This window comes from Nomascus leucogenys, chromosome 3 (genome assembly GCF_006542625.1).
Source record: "Nomascus leucogenys isolate Asia chromosome 3, Asia_NLE_v1, whole genome shotgun sequence".
Lineage (NCBI taxonomy): Eukaryota > Metazoa > Chordata > Mammalia > Primates > Hylobatidae > Nomascus > Nomascus leucogenys.
The window spans coordinates 59,306,723-59,322,437 of NC_044383.1; the positions used below are offsets into that span (position 1 = coordinate 59,306,723).

Here is a 15,715-nt window from a genome sequence, read left to right on the forward strand (position 1 = left end):
AACAAAAAGAGAACAAACCAAAACTTATGTGATACAGCAAAAGCAGTAATAAGAGGAAATTTTGTAGTGATAAATGCCTGCATTAAAAAATATCTCAAAATAAACAACCTAACTATACACCTCAAGCAGCTAGAATAAGAACAGACTTAACCCAAAGTTAGCAGAAGAAAGGAAGTAAAAAAACACAGATAAATCAAACAAAGCATAGAAAAACCACAGGAAAAAAAATCAACAAAACTAAGAGTTGGTTGTTGAGAAAATAAAACTGACAAACTCCTAGGTAGACTAAGAAAGACAGAGAGAAGACTCAAAATCAGAAATGAAAGAGGAAGCATTACAAAGGATGTCTCTGAAATATAAAAAATCACGGGATGGGTGCAGTGGCTCACACCTGTAATTCCAGCACTTTGGGAGGCTGAGGTGGGTGGATCATTTGAGGTCAGGAGTTCAAGACCAGCCTGACCAACATGGTGAAACCCCATCTCTACTAAAAATATAAAAAATTAGCCAGGTGTGGTGGCACATGCCTGTAATCTCAGCTACTTAGGAAGCTGAGGAAAGAATCACTTGAACCCGGAAGGCGGAGGTTGCAGTGAACCATGATTGCGCTACTGCACTCCAGCCTAGGTGACAGAGTGAGATTCTGTCTCAAAAAAAAAAAAAAAGAAAAGAAATAAAAAAATAAGAAACTACTTATAAACAACTAGGTGCCAATAAACTGAATAACCTAAAGGAAACAGATAAATTCCTAGGAATATAAAACCTATCGAGACTGAATCAAGAAGAAACAGAATTTCCTGAACAGTCAAATTACAAACAGAGATGAAGGAAGTAATCAATAACCTCTTAACAAAGAAAAATCCAGGACCAGATGGCTTCACAGCTAAATTCTACCAAACACTCAAAGAAGAATTAACACCAATCCTTCTTAAAGTTTTCCAAAAAATAGAAGTAGAGGGAGTATTTCCAAACTCATAGTATGAAGCCAGTACCACCCTCAGGGTAGTACCAAAGCTGGACAAAGATGCCACAAGGAAAGAAAGCTGTAAGCCAATGTCTCTGATGAGCACACATGCAAAAATCTTCAGTAAAACACCAGCAAACCAAATTCAACAATACATTAAAAAGATAATACACTTTGACCAAGTGGGATTTTCCTCTGGGATATAAGGTTGGCTTAACATACACAAATCAATCAAGGTGATTACCCCTCATTAACAGAATGAATGACGCAAGCCACATGATCATCTCAATAAATGAACAAAAAAGCATTTGACAAAAGTTCGACATCTTTTCATAATAAAAACTTTCAACAGAATAAGTATAGAAGGAAACTTCCTCAACATAATAAAGGCCATTTATGAAAAACTCAAAGCAAACATAACAATCCTGGGGGAGAAACTGAAAGCTTTTCTACCAAGATCTGGTACAAGTGAAGGATACCTACTCTCACCACTTCTATTGAACACAGAATTGGAAATATTAGCAAGAGCAATCAGACAAAAGACATAAACAACATCCAAATCAGAAAGGAAAAGGTAAAATTATCCTCATTTGCAGACGACATAATCCTTTATGTAGAAAATATTAATGACTCCATTAAAATATATATATCTATATTAGGCCAGGTGCGGGTCCCAGCATTTTGGGAGGACGAGGCAGGTGGATCGCCTGAGGTAAGGAGTTCGAGACCAGCCTGGCCAACATGGTGAAACCCCGTCTCTACTAAAAACACAAAAATTAGCCAGGTGTGGTGGCAGGCACCTGTAATCCCAGATACTCAGGAAGCTAAGGCAGGAGAATCTCTTGAACCTGGGAGGCGGAGGTTGCAGTGAGCAGAGATCGTGCCAATGCACTCCAGCCTGGATGACAAGAGTGAAACTCCGTCTCAAAAAAAAAAAAAAAAAAAAAATAGAGCTAATAAATTAATTCAGTAAAGTAAAATACAAAATCAACATACAAAAATCAGCTGCATTTATTTATACCAATAGTGATCGATCTGAAAGAGAAAACACAACAAAAGGAATAAAATACAGTCAGGCTCTGCATAATGACCTTTTCAATCAATGACAGACCACATTTACAGTGACAGTTCCATGAGATTATTATGGAAATAAAAAATTCCTATTGCCTAGAGACATTGTAATTATTGTGACATGGTAGCACAACAAATTACTAACATCTGTGGTAATGCTGGTGTAAATAAACCTATTGCACTGCCAGCTGAACAAAAGTATAGCACACACAATTATGTACTTGATAATAAATGACTATGATACTGGTTTATGTATTTACTATACTTTTTACTGTTATTTTAGAATGTACTCCTTCTACTTATTAAAAAAAGTTAACTGTAAAATAGCCTCAGGTAGGCCCTTCAGGAGGTATTCCAGAAGACGGCATTATTATTATAGGAAATGACAGCTCCATGTGTGTTACTGCCCTTGAAGAACTTCCATGGGATAAGATGTGAAGGTGAAAGAGGGATACTGAAAATCCTGAACCTGTGGAGTCCTAGGCTAATATGGGTGTTTGTGTCTTAGTTTTGAACAAAAAAGCTTAAAAAGTAAAAAAGCAATAATAATAATAGACAAAAGCTTATAGAATAAGGATATAAAGAAAACGGTTTGTATAGCTGTACAATGTGTGTCTTAAACTGTTATTACAAAAGAGTCAAGAAGTTTAAAAAATTTTTGAAGTTTTTAAATAATAAAAAGTTACAGTAAGCTAAGGTTATTAATCAAGAAATTTTTAATATAAATTTATTCTAGCCTAAGTGTACAGTGTTTACAAAGCCTACAGTAATGTCTTACACCTTCACATTCATTCACTCTTCACTTACTGACTTACCCAGAGCAAATGCCAATTCTGCAAGCTCCATTCATGGTAAGTGCCCTATATGTGTGTACCATTTAATGTTTTTTTTGAGATGGAGTCTCGCTCTGTCACCAGGCTGGAGTGCAGTGACGCAATCTCGGCTCACTGCAACCTCCGCCTCCCGGGTTCAAGCGATTCTCCTGCCTCAGCCTCCCGAGTAGCTGGGACTACAGGTGCATGCCACCACACCCAGCTAATTTTTGTATTTTTAGTAGAGATGGGGTTTCACCATGTTGGCCAGGACGGTCTCTATCTCTTGACCTCATGATCCGCCCACCTCAGCCTCCCAAAATGCTGGGATTACAGGCGTGAGCCACCGCACCCAGCCTGTTTTTTATCTTTTATAGCAATTTGTACTGTACCTTTACCAGGTTCAATTGTTTTGATTATAAACACTATGTGCTACAACTGCCTACAGTATTCAGTACAGTAACATGCTGTACAGGTTTGTCACCTAGGAGCAACAGGCTATACCATGACAGCCTAGACACAGAGACAGCTAGTTTGTGTAAGCACACTCTATGAGTCTCCCACAATGATGAAATCACCTAATGACTCATCTCTCAGAATTTATCCCCATCATTAAGTAATGAATGACTGAAGCTAGGAATAAATTTAACCAGGGGATGAAAGATCTACACACCGAAAACTATAAAACACTGATTAAAAAAAAATTGAAGACACAAAGGGAAAGATACCTTGTGTTCATGAATTGGAAGAATTATATTGTTAAAATGTCCATGCTACCTAAAACAATATACAAACAAATGCAATTCCAATGACATTTTTCACAGAAATAGAAAAAAACTGTAAAATTTGTATGAAACCACAAAAGGCCCCAAGTAGCCAAAACAATCTTAAGAAAGAAAAATACGGTTGCAGGCATCACACTTCTTGATTTCAAATCATATTATAGGATGGGTGCAGTGGCTCACACCTGTAATCCCAACACTTTGAGAAACTGAGCCAGGAGGATTACTTGTGCCCAGGAGCTTGAGACCAGCCTGGGCAACACAGACCTGTCTCTACAAAAAATTTAAAAATTAACCAGGCATGGTGGCACATACCTGCAGTCACAGGCTCAGGTGGGAGGATCACTTGAGCAAGGAAGTCAAGGCTACAATGAGCCATGATCATGCTACTGTATTCTAGCATGGGCAACAGAGCGAGAGCCTGTCTCAAAAGAAAAAAAAGTATTATAAAGCTATAGTAATCAAAACAATATGGTATGGGCATAAAAATAGACACAGACTAATGAAACAGCATAGAAAGCCAGAAATAAATCCAAGCATACATGGTCAAGTAATCAAGTAATTCCTGACAAGCCTGCCAAGAAGACACAATGGCAGAAGTACAGTCTTCAACAAATGGGGTTGGGAAAACTAAATATCTAATGCAAAAGAATGAAACTGGACCCTTATACCACACACACACACACACACACACACACACAACCTCCTTAGAAGAAAATATAGGGAAAAGCTCCTTCATACTGGTCTTGACAATGATTTTCTAGATATCACAGCAAAAGCTCAAGCCACAAAAGCAAAAATAGACAAGTGGGACTACGTCAAACTAAAAAGCTTCTGCAATGCCAAGGAAAGAATCAACAAAATGAAAAGGCAGCCTACAGATTGGGACAAAATATTTGCAAACCATATCTCTGTTAAGAAATTAATATCTAAATTTTTTTTTAAAACTTACTAGCAAAAAACAAAACCAAAAAAACACTTATTTAAAAACAGGCAAAGGACCTGAATAGACATTTTTCCAAAGAAGGCATAAAAATGGCCAACACATATATCAGAAAGTTCAACATCATTAGTCATCAGATAAATGCAAATCGAAACCACTGTGTAATATCACTTCACACCTGTTAAGAAGGCTATTATCAAGAAGACAAGAGATAACAAGTGTTAGAAAGGTGTAGCAAAAAAGAAACCCTTATATACTATTGGTAGGAATGTAAATTGGTACAGCTATTATGGGAAAGAGACCGAGCAATTTCTCTGATTTCCCTAAAGGAAATGAAATCAGCACTTCATAGAGATATCTGGACTCCCATGTTCATTGCAGCATTTTTTCACAATAGTTAAGATGGAAATAACCTAAGTGTTTGTCCATCAACAGATGAATGAAGAAAGAAATTATGGTGTATATATACAACGGAATATAATTCGGCCTTGGGGGAAAAAGGGAGAACCCACCACTTGAGACAACAGGGATGAATCTGGGGGATATTATGGTTAGTAAAATAGGCCAGATATAGAAAGAAAAATACTGTATAATCTCATGTATATGTGAAATCTAGGGAGAAAAGTAAACAGAAACAGAGAGTAGAATGATGGTTACCAGGGGCAGGAAAGGAGAGGAAACAGGGAGACAGAAGTCAAAGGGTACAAATTCACAGCTATGTAAGATTGCTAAGTCTAGAGATGGAATGTTCAGCATAAGGACTATAGTTAGTAACACTGCATTATACTGAAAACTTGCTGAAAGAGTAGGTTTTAGGTACTCCTACCACACCAAAAAAGGTGACTATGGAAAGCGGTGGATATGTTGATTTTGTTTGCAGAAATCATTTCACTATATACGCGTATCAAAATGTCATGTTGTACAGCTTAAATACGTGCAATAAAAAATAAATTTTAAAGCCTGGCCAACATGTAGAGATGGTGAAACCCCATCTCTACTAAAAATATGAAAATTAGCTGAGTGTGGTGGCATGTGCCTGTAGTCCCAGCTGCTTGGGAGGCTGAGGCAGGAGAATCACTTGAACACAGGAGGTGGAGGTTGCAGTGAGCTAAGATCCCACTACTGCACTCCAGCTTGGGCGACAGACTGAGACTCTGTCTCAAAAATAAATATAAATAAATAAATGTTTAAAATGTGTTACATTAACAATATTAGGTTTCAGATGTCTATTTTCAAGCTTTTTTAAATGCCAAAATAGTTTGCTTTTGAAAATAAGTGTTTAGTTTTCTTTTCGCAAAGGCAACAGTAAAAGGCCTTTACTGTTATGTTACTTAACAGATCATGCTCTCGATAGCTTTCAGGCTGACTTTCAACATACATCAATTTTGCCTATCATTCCTTTTAGCTAAAAAAAAATAAAAGTTAATGAGGATAATATAAAAGTTTCATTTAGGATTACCAATTTAGGATTAACATCCTTTATTACTGAAATAATAAATCACATTCATGAAAAGAGAAAGAATGGACACAAGTGAATATACTCAGAGATGATGTTTATTTATTTTGTTAAATCAAGCTCAAATGTTCCATGCTTATGTGATCAAAATATGACAAAATCTCATGAATTCAAATTCCAGAACATCATAATTGGAATAAAGTTACTCTAATAGTATAAAACTAACTTATAACAAGAGAAACCATTAATGTCAAAAACAGCTGACACACAAAAACTATTGATAAAAATCAAAGAAAAACCCAGAATAAGGAAAGACAAACATATGTGGCAAAATACAAAACAGCTATATTCCTAATCCTAAATTTTATTCTAACATCATTCTAATGACTAATGATTAAATTCCAGAAACTATATTAAATATTGGCTTATTTGATATATCCTGGGGCTATACATTAGCAACTCATTTATTCTACTTCCTCTTTTATTCGTGAATTCTAGATCCCATTATTATTTGACCATACATTCATGCCAAAAATCTAACAATACACTTAACACAAAATAATTCAGAAAATGGTGTGGGCATCTTAATTTGGATTAATAGAGAGCGCCATCTGGTGGTACAACGAAAGTTTAATATATTTTTTCACTTCTTTAAAGGCATGTATTAAATACAAATAGGGTTATGCAATTCTTAAAATTTTTAATTATGCAAACATTTTAAGTGTACAGAAAAGCAGAGAGAAAATCTGCCAATAAAACAACCAAAAATATGAACCCACTTTACCTCTTTAACTTCTATATAACATGATGGTTTACCAGATCATCCAGAGAGCAGCCAGATAAAAGTATAATATGCCAGTTTACTATGGTATGTCTGTTCCATATGAAACCATGAAAAAAGACAAGTTCAAAAAATGCACTATTAACAAACACGATCTTCACTAAAAACAAGAAGTTAGTTGACTGGTTTTAACCGGTCAAGATTTTTATCTTAAGATTTTAAGATAGTTGGGGGGAAAGGACTTATTTTTACTGTAAGACTTAATTTTTTTGTTTCTTTTGTATCATATAAAACAAAAACCAGAGCAATAAACCCCAATAATAAATGTTTCTCTAAAAAAATCAAAATAGGATCCACCAACTTCGTTGTCAAAAATCTTGACATAATCATGAGGCCAAAATAGGAACAGAATGATGAAGTTTGGTACCTCTCTTTCCCTTTCACTGTTTCTAATTATCCCATTATCCAAAACTTTCTTCTCTTCCTAACCACCAAGTGCTGTCATTCTGCCCCATTCAAGCCTTCATTTCTTGGTAGAAATGCCAAACTGTCATACTTTACACAATCATAATGGACTCTGAGTTCATGAAGTAGTTACACACTAAAGGCAGTTTAACAGCTCTTCTACAAACAACAACCTGGGTTTGCTTTATCAATCAGACGCTTATGGCTATGGAACTGTAGACAAATTTTATAGGCCTCTCTAAACCTCAGTTTCCACACTAAAAAATAGGGAAAGTTGATCTATACTTTGTAGGGTCAGGGCCTTTGAAATTAAAGGGCATGAAATACATAAGTACCTGGCACAAAGTAACAACGCTATACCTGTCACTCCCCTCCCTTTTACTGACAAGGCCATCCTGCCACTCCTTAAACACTTTAAGTAATAGAATGTTTCCTTCTTGCTGTCTACTCCAACTGTGTGCAGTTATATTTGTTAGAAAATTCTCTCTTAAACTGGCAAGAAAATGCCAAGAGTTCAATGAAAAAATCATAATGGCCCCAGCATGGCGGCTCACACCTGTAATCCCAACAGTTTGGGAAGCCGAGGCAGAGGATCACCTGAAGTCAGGAGTTTGAGACCAGCCTGGCCAACATGATGAAACCCCATCTCTACTAAAAATACAAAAAATTAGCCAGGCATGGTGGCAGGCGCCTGTAATCCCAGCTACTTGGGAGGCTGAGGCAGGAGAATCACTTGAACCCAGGAGGTGAAAGCTGCAGTGACCCAAGATCACACCACTTCACTCCAGTCTGGGCAACAGAGAAAGACTGTCTAAAAAAAAAAAAAAAAAAAAAGATCATAATGAACTGAAATAGTTGGAGAAAATTTCATTCAAAAAACACTTCATAAATGCAGTATAACTTTGAACTAGGCCTGGAAAGATGGATGAGATATGGAAGAAGGGAAAAGACTCAGAAGCTTAATTGTTCATTCACTCATTCATTGACTCACTGTCATCAAAAATGTGGTTAATGCTTACTATGTGCCAAGAACTTTCTAGTTACTGGGTATCCTCAGGGAAATAAAACAGATGAGAGTCTGCCATCATGAACTACACATCCCAAGAAAGCAAGACAGAGACAAACAAGTTAGATGTTTGTCTTTGGATGCCTGCCTGTTCAATTAATAGCACCTTTCAGCTTGAAGTGGAAAAATTACCTAAATTAATAAATGTCTCTATATATTAGAACTGTTGCTTTTTAAAAGTCTTGATATAAGGAGAAGCAGAAACTGATAGCTAAAATGATACTCTGAATTAGCTGTAGAGTCCAACTACTTTCTTGTCTTTCAAGCTCACAAATAATGGATACGGTTAACTAATCCCACTTAATGTCTTTGATATCAGTAACAATGCAAATTTCTATATCAAGATTTTTAACAAATACAACTGTGGAATATATTAGCCTTGTTTGCATTTTAGCAGTAAGAATAAACTCAAAGACTAAGGCAAATTCTGTACCAGTCTGACAACAGCAAACTATAATTACATAAACAGATGTTTTCACCATTCTATGAAATGGAACGAGATGTTATTTGAAACATGGACAATTTAAATAACTTGCTGCAGAATATAACCAAACGTTTTAATTTGACTTGAAAAAAACCTGTAATATTAGCAGTCAGCAAAATACAATCAAATTTATATATGAAGAGCACAGCACATCACAGGAGATTTCCTCTATAAGTTGATTCAGACCTCAGAGAATCAGGAGGAGTAATGGATTAACCTGTTTTGTATCATTCACTTAGCAGTATCAAGCTTTCACTGGAACAGAAGAGCACTAGTAACATCAATAGTTTTCATTTTCTCCTGTATTTTGTTAGTAGCTCTAAAAATTACATGAGGACAGATGTTATAAATAAACTTAAATATAACTGTTCTCTTCAATGAGCCTAGGAAAAATATAAGTTTCAATAAAAAGAAACAAGGGGCTTAAAAGTAATTTTCTTTTCATGTCCTTTTTTCTACTAAAATACTATATTGAGTTGTTTTCTAACCAAAATATGAAGGAACAGACACTGAAATTTGCCCAATCGACTAAAGCAACTTTAAATCCAAACAAAATATGTAACACATTGCTGATGAAACTGGAAATCAAGAGATGGAAAACAAACTCAGTGAGAGCCTTACAATGAACTCAGCTTACTGTCCAGGGAAAGTGTCCAGGCCATGGCAAAGGGAAGATAAATCCAGGAGCAGCCCAGTGGCCTCCCTAACTCCAGGAAATGGATGTGGGAGTTCACAGAGACTAAGTTGGCTGAATTTCATAAGGCAGAATACAAGAGGAGAGACATGCACAGAGAGAAAACTCCTTAAATATGCAAAAGGTCATCACTGAATATTTAATTGAGTACTGATTGGTGCACATGTGTGACGAAACTACAGAAGGTAGGGAAAACCCCACCCAAAATAATTAGAAGAAACTAACTTGAAAACTTTATTATTAATGGATCATCAGATGTGGTATTCAGAAGAATTTTTGCCTCACTAATGGAAAAATTAATTCTAGAAAGTCCTGTAGTCTCACCTAGTAAAGCTTAAAAGCAAGACCTGAAAAAGTCAGGCTATTTCCAAGTAACTTAACTGCATCCAATAAAAAAGGTCAAAAATATTTATAAAAATACAAAAATATCAGGAACCAATAAAATTCACCATATCTAGCATTCAGTTGAAAAATGCTGGCTGAACGTGGTGGCTCACACCTGTAATCCCACCACTTTGGGAGGCCGAGGTGGGTGAATCACTTGAGGTCAGTTGAAGACCAACCTGGCCAACATGGTGAAACCCTGTCTCTACTAAAAATACAAAAATTAGTTGAGCGTGGTGGCAGGCATCTGTAATCCCAACTACTTGGGAGGCTGAAGCAGGAGAATCGCTTGAACCCAGATGGCAGAGGTTGCAGTCAGCCATATCGTGTCACTGAACTCCAGCCTGGGTGACAGAGCGAGACTCTGTCTCAAAAAAAAAAAAAAAAAAAAAAAAAGTCATGAAAAAAGGAAAACATAATCTATAAAAAGGAGGAAAGTCAATCAATTGAAACAAACCCTCAAATTACACTTGAATTAGCAGGCAAGGCACAAAATCCATTATCATTTACTTCTATATGTTCAAGAAGCTATAAGAAAGACTGAACATGGGGACAGGCACAGTGGCTCATGCCTGTAATCCCAGCACTTCGGAAGGTCAAAGCAGGTGAACTGCTTGCACTCAGGATTTTGAGACCAGCCTGGGCAACAGGGCCTAGATCCTGTCTCTATAACAAACAAAAATTAACCAACCAGGTGTGGTGGTGCGCACCTGCAGTCCCAGTTACTCAGGAGGCTGAGGTGGGACAATGGCTTGAGCCTGTGAGGTTGCAGTGAGCTGAGATCACACCACTCAACTCCAGCCTGGGCAATATCTGTCTCAAAAAAAAAAAAAAAAAAAAAAAAAAAAAAAAAAAAAAAAGAAAGAAAGAAAGAAAGAAGAAGAAAGAAAGAAAGAAAGAAAGAAAGAAAGAAAGAAAGAAAGAAAGAAAGAAAGAAAGAAAGAAGGAAAGAACATGTGAAGAAGAGGCATGAGGCATGGAGTGCATGTGTGTGTGGACACAAAAGACCCAAACCAAACTTCTATAAGACGCAAACTATAATTACTGGGATAAGAACTACACTGGATAGAATTAAGAGATGAGACAATCAAGAAGAAAAAACTGTTAAAAGAATGTGAAGACAAAGCAATAGCAACTATCTAAAATGAAACAAATAAACAGACCCCCCCCCAAAAAAAAGCATATAACTGAGCTCTGCAGCAGTTTCAGCAACCTAATTAACTTTTAATTGGAATTCCCAAATTAAGAGGTGGAGTGACAGAAAAAGTAAAATAATTGCAGAATTTTTTCCAAATGCATTGAAAACTATAAACCCATAGAACCAAGAACCTCAAAGGAACCCCCTCAAAAACAGAAACATGAAGAAAGCTACCAAAAGACAATTCATAATCGAACTGATTAAAACTAAGGATAAACAGAAAAAAAATCTTAAAAGAAGCTGGGGGAAAAGGCATTACGGACAAAGGAACATACAATGATGACAGATTTCTCACAAAATCAATGGAAACTCACAAACAGCAAAACATCTTAAAAGTACTGAAAGTAAAATACTGCCAATGTAGAACTTTTTGCCATACTAAAACATCTTTTGAAAACACAGGTGAAATAAAGGTCAGGAAAGTAATCAATGAAGTAGGAGGAGGCAGAGCAAGATGACCAAACAGAACCAATAATCATCTCCCCTGCAGGAACACCAAATTGAACAATTATCCACACCAGAAATCACCTTCATAAGAACCAAAGTATCTGGTTTTAATATCATATTGAGAAAAGGGGCACTGAAGAGGTTAGGAAAGACAATTTTGAACTGCCTACACTACCCTCCTCAACCCCCTGGACAGCAGCTGTATGACACGGAGAGAGAATCTGTGTGCTTGGGGAAGGGAGAACGCAGTGATTGTGGGACTTGGCATTGAAACTCTGTCCTGCCAGTCACGGTGGGAGGCAACACAGGGCAGAAATCAGCTGGGGCCCAAGGAAGGAATTTTTATACCAGCCCTAACCAGAGGAAAATCATCCATCCCAGCAGTGAGAACCTGAGTTCTAGCTAGTCCCACCAGTGCATGCTAAAGCACTCTGGCATCCTAAATAAACTTGAAAGGTAGTCTTAGCCACAAGGACTGCAATTCCTAGGCAAGTCCCGGTGCTGTGCTGAGCTTGGAGCCAGTGGACTTTGGGTGCACGTGACCTAGTAAGACACCAGGCCAGGCATGGTGGCTCATGCCTGTGATCCAGAGCTGGGTGGATCACTTGGGCTCAGGAGTTCGAGACAAGCTTGGGAAACATGGCAAAACCCGTCTCTACCAAAAATACAAAAAAATTAGCCAGGCATGGTGGTGTGTGCCTGTAGTCCCAGCTACTAGGGAGGCTGAGGTAGAAGGATTGCTTGAGCCTAGGAGGTGGAGGTCGCAGTGAGCTGAGACACCAGCTGGGGCAGCCAAGGGAGTGCTTGCGTCACCACTCCCCCAATCCCAGGTGGCACAGCTCACAGCTCTAGGAGAGACTCCTTCCTTCTGTGTGAGGAGAGAAGAGAGGAGGGTAAAGACGACTTTGTCTTGCAACTTGGATACCAGTTCATCCACAAGAGAATGGAGCACCAGGCAGAGTCCTGAGGCCCCCATTCCAGGACCTAGCTCCCCAATGACAATTCTAGACGCACTCTGGGCCAGAAGGGAACCCACTGCCTTGAAGGGAAGGACACAGTTCTGGCAGGATCCATTACCTGCTGACTAACGAGCCCTTGGGTCTTGAATAAACACCAGCAGGTAATACTTGCCGGTACTTGCTAGTAGCCAAGTAGAACTTGCTGCAGGCCTTGGGTAAGACCCAGTGCCATGCAGGCTTCAAGCATGACCCACCGTGTTCACAGCTGTGGTGCCTATGGGGAGAGACTCCTTCTGTATTAGGTTGTTCTTCTGTTACCATACATAAATATCTGAGGCTGGGTAATTTACAAAGAAAAGAGGTTTAGGCTGGGTGCCGTGGCTCACACCTGTAATCCCAGAAATTTGGGAGGCCAAGGCAGGTGGATCACTTGAGGCCAGGAGTTTGAGACCAGTCTGGCCAACATGGTGAAACTCCATCTCTACTAAAAACACAAAAATTAGCCAGGCATGGTGGTACATACCTGTAATCACAGCTACTCTGGAGGCTGAGGCACAAGAATCGCTTGAACCTGGGAGGTGGAGGTTGCAGTGAACCGAGATCATGCCACAGCACTCCAGCCTGGGTGACAGTGAGACTGTCTCAAAAAAGAAAAGAGGTTTAATTGGTTCACTGTTCTGCCGGCTATACAATTATGGCACCAGCATGTGCTTGGCTTCTGGGGAAGCCTCAGGGAGCTTTTATTCACGACAGAAGGTGAAGCAGGTGCTTGCAGGCCATATGGCAAGAGAAGGAGCAAGGGGCAGAGGGAGGTGCCACACACTTTTAAATAATCATATCTCATGAGAACTCACTCACTATCTCAAGAACAGCACGAAGCTACGAGGAATCCATTCTTGTGACCCACAAACCTCCCACCAGGCCCCACCTCCAACACTGGGGAATACAACATCTCAACAAGAGATTTGGGTGTGAAAAATATCCAAACCATATCACCTTCTGCTTGAGGAAAGGAAAGGGAAGAATAAAGGAGACTTTGTCTTACAGCTTGGTTGCCAGCTAAGCCACAGTGGGGTGGAGCACCAAGCAGGCTCCTAGGATCCCAGATTCCAGGCCTTGGCTCCTGGATGGCATTTCTGGGCCAAAGAGGAGCCCAGTGCCTTGAAGGGAGAGACCCAGGCCTGGCAACATTTACTACAAACTCACTGAAAAGCCCTCGGGCCTTAAGTGAACATCAGCAGTGGCAAGGCGTACTCACCACAGGCCTTGGGCAGTGGTGGTCATGAGGAAAGACTCTCACTTGAAGAAGGGAGAGGGAAGAATGGAAAGAACTTTGTCTTGCAGCTTGGATGCCAGCTCAGCCACAGCAGAACAGTGCATTAAGTGGATTCCTATGCTTCCTGACTCCAGGCCCTGGTTCTCAGGCATTTCTGGACCCACCTTGGGCCAGTGGGGAGCTCGCTGTCCTGAAGGGAGGATACAAGCCAGGCCAGATTCACTACCTGCTGACTGAAGAGCTCTTGGGCCTTGGGAGAACATCAGTGGTAGCCAGGCAGTGGTCGCCACAGGTCCCAGGTAAGACTCAGTGCTATGCTGGTTTCAGGTCTAATCCAGCGCAGTCCCAGTGGTGGTGGTCACATGGGTACTTGTTTCACCCCTCCCTCAGCCGCAGGAAGCTCTGCACAGAGAGAGAGACTCCATTTGTTTGCAGGACAGTAAGGGAAGAAAACAAGAGTCTCTGCCTGGTAATCCAGGGAATTCTCTCAGATCTCACCTAAGATCACCAAAGCACTACCTCTACCGGTCTGCAAGAGTCCGTGTTACTGGGTCTGGGTCCCCCCTAATGCAGATGCAGCTGCAATGAACAAAGACTTAGATCAGGACACTCAATTCCTTTGCATACTTGGACAGCCTTCCCAAGAAGGATGAGGACAAACAAGCCTAGACAGAAAAGACCACAATAAATACCTAACTCTTCAGACATCAACAAACATCCACAAGCATCAAGACCATCCAAGAAAACATGACCTCCCCAAAGGAACTAAATAATGCACAAATGATCAATCCCAGAGTGACAGAGATATGTGACCTTTCAGGCAAAGAATTCTAAACAGCTGTTTTGACCAAGCTCAACAAAATTCAAGATAACACTGAAAAGGAATTCAGAATTCTATCGGATAAATTTAACAAGAGATTGAAATAACTTAAAAATCAAGCAGAAATTCTGAACCTGAAAAATTCAACTGACATACTGAAGAATGCATCAGAGTCTCTCAACAGCAGAATTGATCAAGCAGAAGAAATAATTCGTAAGCTTGAAGCAGGCTATTTCAAAATACAGTCAGAAGAGTCAAAAGAATAAAAGGATAAAAAAGAATGAAGCATGCCTATGAAATGTAGAAAATAGTCCTAAAATGGCAAATCTAATAGTCATTGACCTAACAAGGAGGTAGAGAGAGAGATGGGGTAGAAGACTGATTCAAAGGGATAATAACAGAGAATTTTCCAAACCTAGACAACAATATCACAATTCAAAAGCACAGAGAGGTTACAGATTTAACCGAAATAAGACTACCTCGAGACATTTAATTACCAAATTCCTGAATGTCAAAGATAAAGAAAGGATCCCAAAAGAAGCAAGAGAAAAGAAACAAATAACATACAAAGGAGCTCTAATACATCTGGCAGCAGATGTCTCAGTGGAAACCTTACAGGCCAGGAGAAAATGATATGACATATTTTAAATGCTGAAGGAAAAAACTTTTATCCTAGAATAGTATATCAAGTGAAAATATCCTTCAAGTGAAGGAGAAATAAAGACATTGCCAGACAAACAAAAGCTAAGGGATTTCATCAACACCAGACATGTCCTGTAAGAAATGCTGAAGGAAGTTCTTCAATCTGAAAGAAAATGATGTTAACAAGCAATAAGAAATCATCTTAAGGTAAAAAGCTCACTGGTAATAGTAAGCACAAAAAAAAACGCAGAATATTGTAGTATTGTAACTGTGGTGTACAAACTGCTCATATCTTGAGTAGAAAGGCCAAGAGACAAACCTATCAAAAAATAACTACATCTTTTCAAGACACAACGCAATAAGATAGAAATAACCAAAAGTTAAAAAGTGGGGGGGATGAAGTTAAAATGTAGAGGTTTTATTAGTTTTCTCTTTGCTTGTTTGTTTTGGCAATTAAGTTGTCATCAGTTT

General features: G+C 38.9%; 1 protein-coding gene across 4 annotated transcripts in view; it reads right to left on the reverse strand.

Annotated features, from left to right (window-relative positions):
* The window catches only part of SMAP1 (small ArfGAP 1), a 198,770-nt gene that overhangs the window by 152,374 nt on the left and 30,681 nt on the right, over positions 1-15,715 (reverse strand). Inside the window, exon 2 of one of the 4 annotated variants that reach the window (XM_030809388.1) lies at positions 14,009-14,184. The exons of 2 other annotated variants lie outside the window; for them this stretch is intronic. In XM_030809388.1, the coding sequence (XP_030665248.1) occupies positions 14,009-14,045 (37 nt within the window). In that variant the 5' untranslated portion in view covers positions 14,046-14,184. Of the gene's footprint in view, positions 1-13,764; positions 13,886-14,008; positions 14,185-15,715 lie in introns of those variants that run through there. One more of the 4 variants, XM_030809389.1, reaches the window with a different exon arrangement.